This window comes from Plodia interpunctella, chromosome 13 (assembly GCF_027563975.2).
Source record: "Plodia interpunctella isolate USDA-ARS_2022_Savannah chromosome 13, ilPloInte3.2, whole genome shotgun sequence".
Lineage (NCBI taxonomy): Eukaryota > Metazoa > Arthropoda > Insecta > Lepidoptera > Pyralidae > Plodia > Plodia interpunctella.
Window position 1 is genome coordinate 7,794,956 of NC_071306.1, and position 14,643 is coordinate 7,809,598.

The following is a 14,643-nucleotide window of genomic DNA, read 5'->3' on the forward strand; positions in this document are numbered from 1 at the left end:
ACTATTTGAGTCTCATATTCCCTTAGAAAGCGACGTTCTGTTGTAACCTAATCGTATATACATCATACTTATCAATATTACGAGCTAAAACAGATACGTATAAATGAATAGAAAATGCGAAAAATATCGTGAAACTTTAGGTTACTTAGTCTTGTTCGAAATATATTGTAGTAGCGGACCCAGGGTTCCGACGCCAAACGGCTGAAGATGGAACAGAAATGGAGAGAGATGGAGACGCTCAGATTGAAATGTATTATGTAAAGTGTACTCCTGCTGAGTGAAAAAAGATATAGCCATCTTGTTAGGAATCACAAATTACACATTATGTAACCTATACTATTATTATAAAGAGGTAAGCGTTTGTGAGTTTGTTAGTTTGTATGTTTCAGTTTGAGATTACCCAATCTCCAAAACTACCGAACCCATTTCAAAACATCATTCAGTATTAGAAAGATACATTATCCAAGATTGCTATAAGCTATGTTTTTTCTCAAAATTCTCACGGGAGCGAAGCCCCGGGCAACATCTAGTGTTCTTATATCTGTGATATAACATTATGTAATGTTCTTATATATCTGTGTCAGCGATAGAATTTTCATAAAGCAGTGATGAAAAAATGTTTCACTCGCATACTGTTCTACGCTATATGAAGAATCTAAATGCAGAATTTTAGAGCTCAACGTTCGTGTTGATAAGTTTTTATTATTTATGAATGAATTATCGTAACTGTAAAATAGATACAAATCATACACACATTCGCACTGAGCCTTCACAAAAATAATAATTACCTTTATGCCGGCTATACACTAATTCGACGTAAATAAACGAACATTGCGGAATTACTTTTAAGAGCTTTTTTTACTGCAAGGAAAAACCAGCAATGTATGTCGAAACTGCAAAGTTGGGCAAGCCGTTTGCCAATGGTGTATAGACGACACAACGCTTTCGTAACGAGACGTCATGTCAGAGACCATTTTTACAGTATTTTTCCCAAGAGTAAAGGCCAGTGCAATGCGTTTGCATTCGCGTTATTGTATGGAGTTTTAACATTAAAATAAATGCGTGTACGTGCATGTGACCCATCTCTGGGCACGCCACTTGCGATCTACTTTCCCTACATATTTCAGCAAAAAAAACGTCTAAAAATAAAAGTCCTAAATGTTAAATATTATTTCGATCATTCCTTATGATATTTTTTAACACCAGATTTTTTTATTTCAGTTTTAAACAGAGAGAAACAAGACACCAAAAATGACGAAAGGTAGAGAAACAACTACCAGAAATATTTTCAAACGGTAAGTCTTCAAATTGTATTATCTAGTAGTTTTGTAAAAACAAATGTACTTTATTGTGTACTTACATTGTTATATTACTAATAAAAAATAATATTTCTGTATATGAGGATATTAAGGACTGTCTCTGATCTCATCCTGAAGACAAGAAAACCACTTGATTCTAAACAGCAGTGTTTAGAATCTAGTGATTTTTTTTATTCTAGTGAACTGTGGGCGTAGTGCTACTTTGCTATTACATCTCACCATCCAGTCGACTTGCAGTGCGCCACTGTGACGTAAGGACAAGACAACCACACCGCACTGAGTCTAGTACACTTCGGATTGATTCGTCCCTCACTTCGCCCTCTGCTGGTTAACTGCACTCTAAAAATAAAAATAAAATAATGTAGACTCGAAAAGCATCCTTTGAATACTACTAAACACGTGCTCTACACGCACTTGCCAGTAATTAAATTTGTTACTAATTACAATTAACCGAACAGAGTTTCTTGGCAAAATTTGTGCATTGTACGGTATCTACCACCTTACTGCTAACTCTATGGGTCATCTCACTCATTGTGCCTTTGTAAGTATTGTGTGTAAATATATTTATATCAGTTCTCTTTATTGCACAAATAAAACCCAAAAATAGAGAAACATACAAAAGCGGACTTATTCCAGAAAGGGATTTATTTTGTCCCTAAGTATACATGTTAGGTACTAAAATACAGATTTTTTAAAAGTATCTGAGTAGAAAAGGACCATATCCTTCCGTGGATGTCGTAAGAGTTGACTAAACAATCAAAAATGGTTGGTTGGTTACAGCATTCGCAAACAAAAAGGGCTGACGCCAAGCATTGATGTCCAAAAAAGGTTTATTTTTTACGCTGCTTTTATTTTATTTTTATTTTATTTTATTTTTTTCTATAATATAATCAAATAATTTCTGAGCTAAGTCCTGCCTGGAAATCTAGACAGGCCACGTATCGAAAGTATAAAAATTTCCTATTAATTCAGTTTCGTAATTAAATGGATATTTTATGGATATGGCATAACCTAATCTTAATATACTTAGCGTTTGGGGCTTTATCTATCCTATCTATCATATCGTACTAAAATAATAATAAATGCAAAAATACTTTGAAGGAAATCCTTCTAATATTACAAATGCGAAACTTTGCGAGGATGTATGTGTGTACGATGTTTGTTACTCTTTCAAACAAAATCTAATGGACGTATTGTTATGAAATTTGGTGCATACGTAGAATATAACCTGAAATAACACAGAGTACTTTTTATCCCGAAATTTCCACGGAAGCGAAGCCCCGGGGCGCAGCTAGTTAAAGCCAGATACCAGGTGTTCAAGCTAAACATAGATAGGATTATTATTGAGGAAGTCAAATACCTTGAAGTAAGTGTTAAATTGATGTAGGTCAGGTTGGAGGGAACGAAGCTGTAGTTAGGAGCAGTTCAAGGTGTTCTTTACTGAATGTTGTAGTCAGTGAGAACGTAGCATATGTTATAGTTTATTGACGACCTCGGTGGCGCAGTGGTAAGATTCTTGCCACTGAACCGAGAGGTCCCGGGTTCGATCCCCGGTCGGGTCATGATGGAAAATGATCTTTTTCTGATTGGCCCGGGTCTTGGATGTTTATCTATATATGTATATGTTATAAAATATAGTATCGTTGAGTTAGTATCCCATAATCCCACAAGTCTCGAACTTACTTTGGGGCTAGCTCAATCTGTGTGATTTGTCCTAATATAGGACAGGTGGGGTAGCATTAAAACTATCAGTTGTGATTTTTTGTCTCTCCAGTTTTATTTAAAATATAATTATTTCTATTGTGTTCTGTGTGTAAAAGTATATGTTTATCAGTTGCATATAAAGCATACTACCTGCCAGCAGTTTAGTTTCCTTCATACATTTCACCACTTCACTATGGAATCTATTCAAAAATCGATCACTGATCTAATGACATTGTTCAATAACAAGATGGCGGATTTTGAAGAAAACCTAAGACAGGCCAATCCTTCCCCAACACTCACATCACTGTCCACTGACTTCTCCACATTTCAGCAGTTCATATCTACAGCCATGGGCACTCTACAAAGTCAAGTAGAACTACTTATGAAACACCAGGATCACCTCGAGATGTCCACTCGGCGTAATATGCTACTACTTCACGGGTTGCCTGAGAGTCCTAATGAGGAGCTGGTGCAAAGAATTGCTGTGATGGCTACAGACAGTCTGAATTTAGATAGTTTCTCCATTGCAGATGTTGCTCGCTGCTATCGCATAGGACAAAACAGGGGTGGTAAGAAGCCAAGGCCGATTCTTATTGAATTTGTAAACATATGTTATAAGGACAAATTCTGGCATGCTAAGACCGGTCTTAAAGGGACGGGTTTGACACTGTCGGAGTATCTGACCAAAACAAGACATCTAGTGTTTATGGCCGCTCGTCAACACTTTGGTATTACTAAATGCTGGACGCGAGATGGCTGCATCTTCGTCATCGGGCACAACGGGCAGAAACATCGGGTCTACGCCTTGGAGGATATAGACAGATTGCGTGAGGTCCCAACCGTTGGCGAAAGTTCGCAGGCGGCGAAACCAGGCGTGGCATCGGCGTCGACGCCGGCTCCCCAGCCTGCAGCGGCGCCCGCGAAAGCTGCGGTTGCGACAGCGACGTCTCGAGTCCGAAGAGTCAACAAAAAATAGTATCCGATTGTGCTCCACATCCTAATCATATTGTAACCACTCGTCCTTGTTGGCCATTTTGTTCACAAGTCGTCCGTGACTCAAATTTCAATAGGTTGGTTCCTCTACCTCCATTTAGTGTTTGTAAATTTGTTTTTTATGTTTGCGAAACTTATCGTAAAACTTTTCACCACACCACACTTCACATTTTCCTTTGACATTGTCACTGTCACTTCCTGACTTTGACAGCTGAATGTTGTTATGTCAATGCCATTTGTTTAAAATCGTTTTTTTTTTTTTTTCTTAATTTGGCATACACATTATCAGCTTTGTGTTTTTTTTTTTTTTTGCTCTTTTTTGATCATTTTATTTTAATCGTATCCTACCATAGACTTAAAATATATGTATCCTACCAATGGCATAGTTTCTGTCGGTTTTGCTGGCGGGTGGTAAGGTGTATTATATTTGTAGTCTTTAGTATAGTATTATATTTGTAGTCTTTAGTATTATTTGTTATTTATTATCTTTTATATTTGAGTATATTTTTTTATTTTTTATATATTATGTGTAGTGTACAAGATAACTTTTTCTCTGCATTTTCCACTAGTAGTGATGACAGTTTTTATTCTATTACTCCTCCTTTGAACGAGATTCTTGATGATGTTTTTTCAAACGTGCACAAAAACTTTAATGCTGTTCACATCAACGCACAAAGTATTCCGGCACATTATCCAGATTTGCTTGCGACTTTTGATAGCAAAAACATACATGCTATATTTGTGTCAGAGTCCTGGTTCAATTCCTGCCACCCCTCTACTTCTTACTCTTTACCTGGCTTCCAGCTAATTCGCAATGACCGCACTGACAAAGGTGGAGGTGGCGTTGCGATTTATCTTAGATCCCACATCCCTTTTAAAATCATTCACACTTCTCAGGTGGCCGATTCTTCCAAGGAGGCTGAATATCTCTTTATTGAAGTCACCTTTTCTCATGATCCCGTTCTTCTTGGTGTCTTCTATAGTTCTTCGTCTAATATTAGTTATTTCTCATCTTTAGAGACTCTCTTGGAAGACATTGTGCCTGCCTATAAACATACTATTATTATGGGTGACTTTAATACATGCTTAGCAAAAGATGACAGTCGTGCTAAAACTTTAAAATCAATTGTCGATGCTTGTAGTTTGGCCATTTTACCTCTAGATACCACCCATCACTTTCCTAATTGTATTCCCTCCCTCCTTGATCTTATTCTAGTGTCCTCTTCCGATCTTGTTTCTATTCATGGCCAATTCAATGCTGACATATTTTCTTACCATGATCTGTTATATCTTTCCTATAAAATTCGCCCTCCAAAATTTAAGTCCAAAATTCTTCTGCAGCGTAATTTTGATGCCATAAACCTTGAGTCCTTGCGCGAGGATGCCGCTGAATGTAACTGGGCATCTGTTTTCGACTCTGCTTCAATTGACGATCAAATTGCGACTTTTAACGCTCTGTTGTTAGCATTGTACGACAAACATGCCCCAATTCGTCCAGTTAAAGTCAAGCATTTACCTGCACCCTGGCTGACTGATGAAATAAAAGCTTGCATTGCTAAAAAGCATAGTGCAAAGTCAAAATTTAAAGCTGATCCTGATAGATATCGTTCTAAATACGTCGAGGCTCGCAATGTCTGCAACAGGATGTGCAGGGAAGCCCAACGCCGTCACATTCATAAATCCGTAGAAAACGGTGACCCAGGCAAAGTCTGGAAATTTCTAAAGTCTCTGGGAGTAGGAAAGAAAAACCACAACATCTCAAATAACCTTGACATAAACGGCCTTAACAGGCACTTTTCCTCTTCCAGTAATTTCGGTGGCAATGATAAAGTTTCCATATTAAACCACCTCGAGTCACTTTCACCTCCCGACTTTTCTTCCTTTTCTTTTACTCCAGTGGCTGAATGTGATGTTCAGGAGTGTGTTTCTGCAGTGACTTCTAATGCAGTAGGTTCCGACGATATTAGTCGCAAAATGATACTTCCGATTCTTGATATTATCCTGCCTGTTATTATACAAATCTTTAACAACTCCCTCTCCTCTGGTTGCTTTCCTTCAACGTGGAAAACTGCCTTCATTACTCCACTTCCTAAAAAACCTAATCCTTCCTCATTTTCCGACTTCCGTCCTATTTCTATTCTTCCTTTCCTATCTAAAATTCTGGAACGTTTAGTTCAGTTACAATTAAACTCTTTCCTTCATAAAAATAGCCTACTTAATGTGTATCAGTCGGGGTTTCGTGCTGGACACAGCACAACCTCGGCCCTTCTAACAATAACTGACGACCTTCGTCTCGCCATGGACAATTCGCAGTTGACTATCCTTACTTTATTAGATTTCACGAATGCATTTAATACTGTCGATCATGACGTTCTGCTAAGTCTGATGCGCACTCTGAACATATCTCCATCAGCTATTAACTGGTTCGGTTCATACCTGGGCGGCCGTCAACAATGCGTACGCATTGAGGACAAAAAGTCTTCGTGGTGCCGGATTTCGGCCGGGGTACCTCAAGGTGGCGTGCTTTCTCCGTTGTTATTTGCGCTTTTTATTAATAATATCACTGATAATCTTCAGTCTTCCTACCACCTGTATGCTGACGACTTGCAAATTTATTATCACTCGTCGTTAGCTGACTTACCTTCTTCAATTGCCATTGTGAACGACGATTTGGAGCGATTATCTAGCTGGAGTAAATCTTTTGGTGTTTTGGTAAATCCTTCAAAAACTAAAGCTATAATTATCGGTAGTCCTTATTTTACTTCACGCGTAGACTGGAATTCTTTGCCATCCCTAAGTTTTAACAATGAAACCATTTCCTTTTGCGAGTCCGTTAGAAATTTGGGTTTGGTGTTTGATACAACTTTATCTTGGTCAGTCCACATGAAAGAAATTAGTCGGAAGACATTTGTTACACTTAGTTCGCTCAGACGGCTTCGTAATTTCTTGCCCATTAACACCAAAATTGCGCTTGCACAATCTCTTCTTCTCCCTATCCTTGATTACGCTGATTGCTGCTTTCTTGACCTTACAGAAGAACAGCTGAACAAACTCGAACGCCTGCAGAATCTCGCTATTCGTTTCATTTATGGACTTCGTAAATATGACCACGTTTCCACGTTCCGTTCCCAGTTAAACTGGCTTCCCATTAGACTTCGTCGTAATTTGCATATTGTATCCATGCTTTTTTCAATTTTATTCAATCCCTATTTCCCACCTTATCTCAAGGACCGTTTCAAATTTGTCGGTGATGATCGCAGCTCCTCTCGTAGTTTGCGCAGCACGGTATCCTTGAGACTCAGATTTCCCGTAGCTAATTCTAAATTTTTCTCCAAATCTTTCTCTGTTCAGGCTGTTCGTCTTTGGAATGCTCTTCCTTTAGATATTCGGAATGCCCAGACTCTGACCAAATTTAAGCAACTCGTTAAGTCTCACTATCTATCTAACGTATCCTAATTTTATTGTACATGTATTTCCTTCTATATAATGATATTTATGTATGTATATATATGTATTTATATGTATATGTATATGTGTATTTGGTATGCTTATATATGTATGTATATTGTATGTAATGTATTTATTTATATATAGTGTATGTAATTATATATTTGGTAGTTTGTTTTACTGCGCCTAAATGTTTTTATATATATATGTCTCCTTCCACCTAAAGGTTGACTGGAAGAGATCGCTTTAGTGATAAGTCCGCCTTTGTACCTTCTTATATTTATTACAAATTGTTTTCTGTGTATTTTTTCTTTTTGGTGCAATAAAGAGTATTTGTATTGTATTGTATTGTATATTTATATTTATAGTGACAGATAGTTAACGATGGATCTGTGTTTAGTTATTGTGACGTTCGTGGAATTAAATAAGTAGAATTATTATTAATACATTTACATTATAAAGTCTGGTTGAGTTCCAGTTAAAGCGTTTGTTTATTAATTAGGTACCAGTTGCGTTCTGGTGCTTCGCTCTCGTGGGAATTTCGGAATAAAACATATCTTATGTATTATTCTAGATTATATTCAACCTGTGAAACTAATTTCATAATCCGTCCAGTAGATTTTGCTTGAAAGAGTGACAAACATCATACACACGTACATCCTCACAAAGTTTCGCATTTATAATATTAGAAGTATTTCCTTCAACATCTAGTACTTCAAAGTATGCAAAGTGTGTGTTATTATTCTTCGTCAATCCGGGGAAAGTGTTTTAGGGGACGACTGAGGTATTTCTGTTAGTTATAAACAATAACTGACTATTGTCGCACAACGGACATACTAAATCTTAGCCTCCAATAAATAACCGTCTGAACGGAATGACGCAAATCTAGACTGTCATTGTCAATGTCGAACTCTTTGGCTGTCCTGGGTTCATTTCGCGGCGCTACTAAAATATTTGTCTGTGGTTCTAGGTGTGATGTCCTAGTTTCTGTGCTTAATGTCTTAACTTCTCAATAATATTCTCCCTTTCGGTTTTTTTTTTCTATTTAACATAAACACATAATATAATAAAAAAATGTGAAAGTCTGTCTGTCTGTCACACTGCCAATGGGTTCATTTTGTTTGAAACTTGGTTTAGGTATAGTAAATAAGATGACCCGTGGTGAAACATTAACAATCGCGGGCGGATGCAACAACTAGTTTTTCTATATGGACTCCACTTTTATCCGAATTCATCAATTCCTCTATTTATCTCAACGTCACCTTTATTAATTTGCCGTTATTCTTTATCAGTTCTTCATTCGCATATCAGTCTGTAACAAACAGGAACATTATACGCAGGTACAGTCAGATTTGTGCAGGCTTAGTCACAGTCGTCCGTGAATGAGCACTTTCAATACAACAGACCTTCTCTAACCCGTACGCGTTCAACATCACAGCAAATTGCTCAAATTCATTGCAAATTCGCCATTAATACGAAAATGTAGATTTAAATCATAAATACTATATTGACGTGTGGTAGGGCAATATATATGCAGGTCTGGAACTGCTTCTTCTTTTTATGTTTGCCTTTCAGTTTTCAGTCAACTTCTCAGATTCTTTAATTAAGTAATTGTATTAAAAAGATAGTCTTTTAGACAATACGCGTGTATATGCATTACTACATACATCCGCTCTTATATTTCAATTGGTTTTTTCCTTTACAATAAATCAGAACTTTACTTATTAAATTCATATACTTATTAACTAACTAGCGGCCCGTCCCGGCTTCGCTCGGGTAAAACCATTGTTAACAACATAATTGAAGAAGACGAAAATCTTTCACTTTTTCAGGATCCACCCTATATTCTCACCTACATAAAGCGTGTTACCTAAAGCGTGAGAAAGTAACAAATTACTAGGATAAATAAAAACTAAAGAATTTTCCTAAGATACTTATGTAAAATTCACAATTTTTTATTCTAAAAATTACTTTGTAAGCCTACTGCCGACTTCCAAAAGGTAGGTGAAGAAGCGCAACATACTTCACCGCAGCCCTTTCTCCAAAGACGTGCACCTTATAGGTCTTATAGTGTATGATGACGCGAATAACTATTATGTAAGGCCTCGCCTCACGCCCATTTCCGATCGAATATTTTGTGTCACAAACAACCTTCAGCGGTAGAATCAAGTACTTGTTATCTTATCGCGAATGCATGTGACCGGTAATAATTACATTGCCTTTTGAAATATAAGTAAAAATCTTTGAGGTCAGTTGACCGGTTTGCAAGAAAGGATTTTTCCTTCGTATTCTATTCTTATTTTCTAGACATTCCAGACTATATATATACGACTATTACTAAACTACATACTGAAACTATTAAAACATGTTAAACTAGCGGCCCCTTCTGGTTTCGCTCGAATAAAACATAATAAAATCTACAATAACAGTGGGACAAAATGGTAGACGAGTCAAAAATCAATTATCTATACTATTATTATAAAGAGGTAACCGTTTGTGAGTTTGTATGTTTGAGGCGGGTAATCTCCGAAACTGCCGAACAGATTTCAAAAGTTCTTTCTGGTGATAGAGCAATCTTGATTAATGTACCTTTCTAATGGTTTAGAAAGGTACATTATCCAAGATTGCTCTATAGACTATATTTTATCTCAAAATTCCAACATCTAGTATCATATAAACCTTCCTCAGGAATCAAGCTATATATTGGTGAAAATCGCGAACAGACAGTCGCGGCAGAGGACTTTATTTTATAATATGTAGCGATAATGATGTAACGAATTTATTGAAATTGTTATAACATGACCACCCATTCATTCAGTGTGGACAGGACAATGCTGTGCTGTATGTCACACAGTTTGACAAACCAGGGCCGAAGACCGTGGGTATAAAGTGGAGAAGTATATAGCCTAGACTTCGATGTTTTACGGCTGAGAATGCAACCAGAACAGCGCTTTGACGATTCAAACTTAATTTAAACTTTTCTTGAATTTCTTTCAATTCAATTGAAGCGTTGATCTTTCGTAGGGGTCAATTTTTAGACAGGACTGCTATCGACGTAAGAATTTAACCCCAATGAAGATCACGCGAGGTAGCAAGAATGGTCCAACGTTTAGTGACTCTCTCCTGACCAACTCTTTTTTCGCATATTCGCCAAATCACGGTTGTCATCTAACTACATCAGTTCTGATTTGACCATAGCGCAGTAAAGTCGTCGAGCTATGTAATCTATGGTGTCAATGTGCGCACGCGATCATTGTGTTATAAATAAAATTTAATAAAATTTTCATAAAAGCCAGTGTTGTCCAACGGATGTGCCTTATCTGTGGTGAATAGAAAGATCTTGGGGACAAAGCCAGTTATGATTTTATTATTGCTTATGTATTTATTATGTATTTTTATTGTTTCAATTTTTTGAGTGAAACGTGTAGAAGTTTTTAACAATTTTGAAAATATGTAACCATAATTTAGGGGTACGTATTTAATGATTGATAAGATGAAGACTCGTTTTATCACATAATATTCCAGAAATAATATTTAAGTGTACTGTAACGTCATAGGTATATTCAAATAAGTAGACACTCGATAATTTAAAAAAAAATATCAACGTACCTAACCATATTTGTATGGGTGCAATCTTGCATCTCCATTTTCAGCTGGATAAACTGAAATTTTGTACTTTTATTGAATAAAAAAAGTTTATCGCAACAATTTAATTAAGAAGACGTTTTTATTATTGCTAATCTTTGCAAATAGTTCTAAATTAGGGTCTCGTCATGTAAGATTTATCGCGATAAGATCATCCTGATAAGATATAGACCAGTAATCCCCGACCACAGCTCAAATCAAGAGACAATTGAGTTTATCTCCATTTTTTTATGAGGTTTTACCAAAAGGTGATTTAAGGAGTTAAATCACCTGGGTGAATTAGCCAGGTAATTTAAGTGGAATAATTCAAAAGATACCGTATTTTACGACTTCGTAATTATTTAGTTTATCCCTGGGAAACTACAAAAATCGAGGTGTTTAAAAGGATGAATTACTGATTATGTTCGCATTGTGGGCATAGGAAACCTTTTGTACACTGATTTGTTAATATTTGTGGAACCATTTCTCACAAACTGTGTAAGGAGCGATGAATTATCACTTTGACACGAGGTGTCCAATGTGACATGCGTGAACAATCGCCTAATATGTGTTACTATAGGTTATACAATAAAACATATTATACTACAGTCATGGAATTAGTAGGTACTCCGAGTACTTACTAAATCCATGACTACAGTATAACAAAATGTATTTCGTAGCTATATTATGACCACAAACCAAACCTATACCACATAGGTATATATGAGTTTTGTGATGTAGGATCTCGAATAATTAGATAGGTTAGTATTTGTTGATATAACAATCAAGTAGATTAGAAATGTCGATGGTTTTACACAGATAAAGTGAATTAAGAGTAATAAAAACAATGATACCGTGCCTTTTAATAATAACTTCAATAAATATTAAGATAAAAATATTAATAAAGTGACGTATATAATATTTAAATTAAGAATAATAACATACTTATACAATAAAAGTAAAAAAACACGTCCGTTAGATCAGCGTCACCCAAGGCCTTTCAAATCAGCAGTAGTTGTATGAACATTAGATTCGTTTCCTAATTTCCATACAGACATACACACACTACGGTCGTTTCGCGAGATTGTGTCAGTTGATAACGTAGTGAAATAAAATGAGTGATCGCCAATTGTTAAGAGACAGTTCCTTGAGGAAACCAGGGAATTTGAAGAAGAAGAATCGCCATGTTTCCATCAATGTTCCGAGCTCCAACAGAAACCAGTATGTATCATCCATAAACCTTATAAGCAACTTAACTCATTATAGAAAGTTTGTAAGTTACTTCCCTTCGCTCGACACATTTAGTAAAGTACCTATCATTTACTAATGCAAATTTTTCAGGACCATTTTTTGTCCCAAAGCACGATTTTTCACGACAGCAAAAATCAATTTTTTATTGTTTATTTTTGTTTAAATTTTTTATTTTTGTTTTTATTCGAAATTTGTTTCTAAATAGTACTCTAATATAAATTGTTAGACAATGTTCTTGTTATACATGTCATACCTGTGTGTCATACCTACATGCTTTTTAAGTAATATTGAAAATAATAATGATATGATTTTTTTAATCAACCGGGAATTGAACCCACTCCCTTGTCTACGCCTTTTTCATCTCATTATTATTTTCATAATTGTTAAACAAGTTTCAAAAGGAATCAATTCCCATAACGACGAATTTAGACTTTGAGTTCTACGTCATCCAATCAAGTGTACCAATAAATTCCAAGTAGGTACGGTTTGAATGGAGCGGGTGCCTACAACAGATCAAAAGTAATTAGTCTGACACAGGATTTGGCCTTTCTCCTTGCCCGCATCGTTGCCCATAATGATAAATTTATCTTTCAGCTATACCAACGACTGATCCTTGTAAGATTCTGCTAAACGCCTGATGTTTATTTATAGCAATATTGGCAATCGAAATATTGCTAAAATTTTATTATTGTTTAGATCAATAAATATTTCTTAGGTCATTTGCTTCACTAATGATTTTTCAGTACTCCTTGACAATACTTCATGAAATACCATGAAAATATTCATAGTTTTCGATTGCGCCATCTAGCATACAGCTGACGTAACGCCTCACAAATAATACCTACCTACGCAGCGCCATTTACCTTATGCCTGGTTACTCCTCAGCTGTTCGTATCGATCCTCCCAGCCTCATTCCTGCAAACAGGTCCCTGCAATATCGTCGCTAACTAACATCAAATACATATAATACCTTCTACAGTGCGATTACAACATTATATGTGAATTACTACCGCAAACCGATGTGAAGTTATCCGACTGCTGAATAAAAGTGTCGTACTCAATATAGGTTATGTTGTTAAAATAGTGCGTTTAAAATCGTATAATACATTGTAAACACCATGGAGCACACTTTGGGAACCGGTTTGCATAGAAGAACCTTTATAAGCGCTCATGTGGACGAAATACCCATGGACACTATCAGACTAGTGTCCCCCATCAATAGGTTCGCAATATTTCAGGGTAACTTTAGTAGTGATGACGATGATTATCCAGAAAAGTGAGTAATATACTATGTAACATTGGCCTGTGTTTGTGTGTAGCTGCATCCCACTTACGTAGTGTTACATAGGTACCTATATGTATTCTCACAACTCTAAATGCGCTTTAATCGATAGTTACATAAAGCGCATCCATGAGTTATACCTACTTGCAACAATGTTGGATAGAATAGATATTAGTAAAAACATATTTTCATTGTTATCATGATTTATTTGTTGTGGTTTAGTTATCTGTGAATGCAGAAATGGAAATAAACAATTAGAACTATTCTACGCATTTTCTCAAACATCTATTGTATTTAAGGGCGAGAATAAAACAACCTCACCTGGCTTTTTAGCTCGTAATAACCGCACAGTGGTGTTGATTATCGCAAAAGTTGCAAGAGAATTAAACAAAGAAAAAAGAAAATTGTTTTTAGATAGCTGTTGTTATATTGACCAACTAGTGGCATATTTAAACATACAACCACTGCAGCTATTCTTGAATTATCATTAATTTTCGGCATATAGATCTCCGACGCTTTGTGGCTAAGGAAGTAGCGGTAACACAGTTAGATAAGAGAGAGAAAAACAGGGTCTCAAATATAGATTTCACCCCTCATCTCTACAAAAATACAACACATAAAATACAAGTTAGTAACCTGAATTATAAATTCACTTTTATACAATTTCTTTTTCCATTACAGACCATACAAAGTGCGGACGAAGATGATAATCATATCACTGGTAGTGCTCGTCTTCGTGTCGGCGCTGAGTGGATACCTCATCGGTAGTGGGGACTACAGGGCTTGGAAGAACTCCGAGCCCCCAGACCCTGTGGACCCCCTGCCGCCTTCTCCGTCGATACTCCACGTGTTCCAGAAGGCAGCGGTGTGCACTGATGCGCCTCAGTGCTCAGAGATTGGCAGGTGAGTGAATCTTACCTCTTTTTCTTAGCATTTTAATAGCAAATCAGAAAACGATACACTATTAGCTTGATTCAGGCAAGGCAAGGATTTAATAGCCAGTGGTGTAAGGAATTCTATAAT

At 36.4% G+C, this 14,643-nt stretch overlaps 1 protein-coding gene across 3 annotated transcripts in view; it reads left to right on the forward strand.

The window, feature by feature from the left end:
• LOC128674631 (glutathione hydrolase 1 proenzyme-like) overlaps positions 1–14,643 on the forward strand; it is a 35,114-nt gene that overhangs the window by 2,627 nt on the left and 17,844 nt on the right. The window contains exons 2-3 of one of the 3 annotated variants that reach the window (XM_053753340.2): positions 1,222–1,295; positions 14,302–14,523. In XM_053753340.2, coding sequence (XP_053609315.1) covers positions 1,252–1,295; positions 14,302–14,523 — 266 coding nt within the window. In that variant the 5' untranslated portion in view covers positions 1,222–1,251. Of the gene's footprint in view, positions 1–1,221; positions 1,296–12,093; positions 12,309–13,238; positions 13,615–14,301; positions 14,524–14,643 lie in introns of those variants that run through there. The other 2 variants (XM_053753339.1, XM_053753338.2) reach the window with 2 other exon arrangements.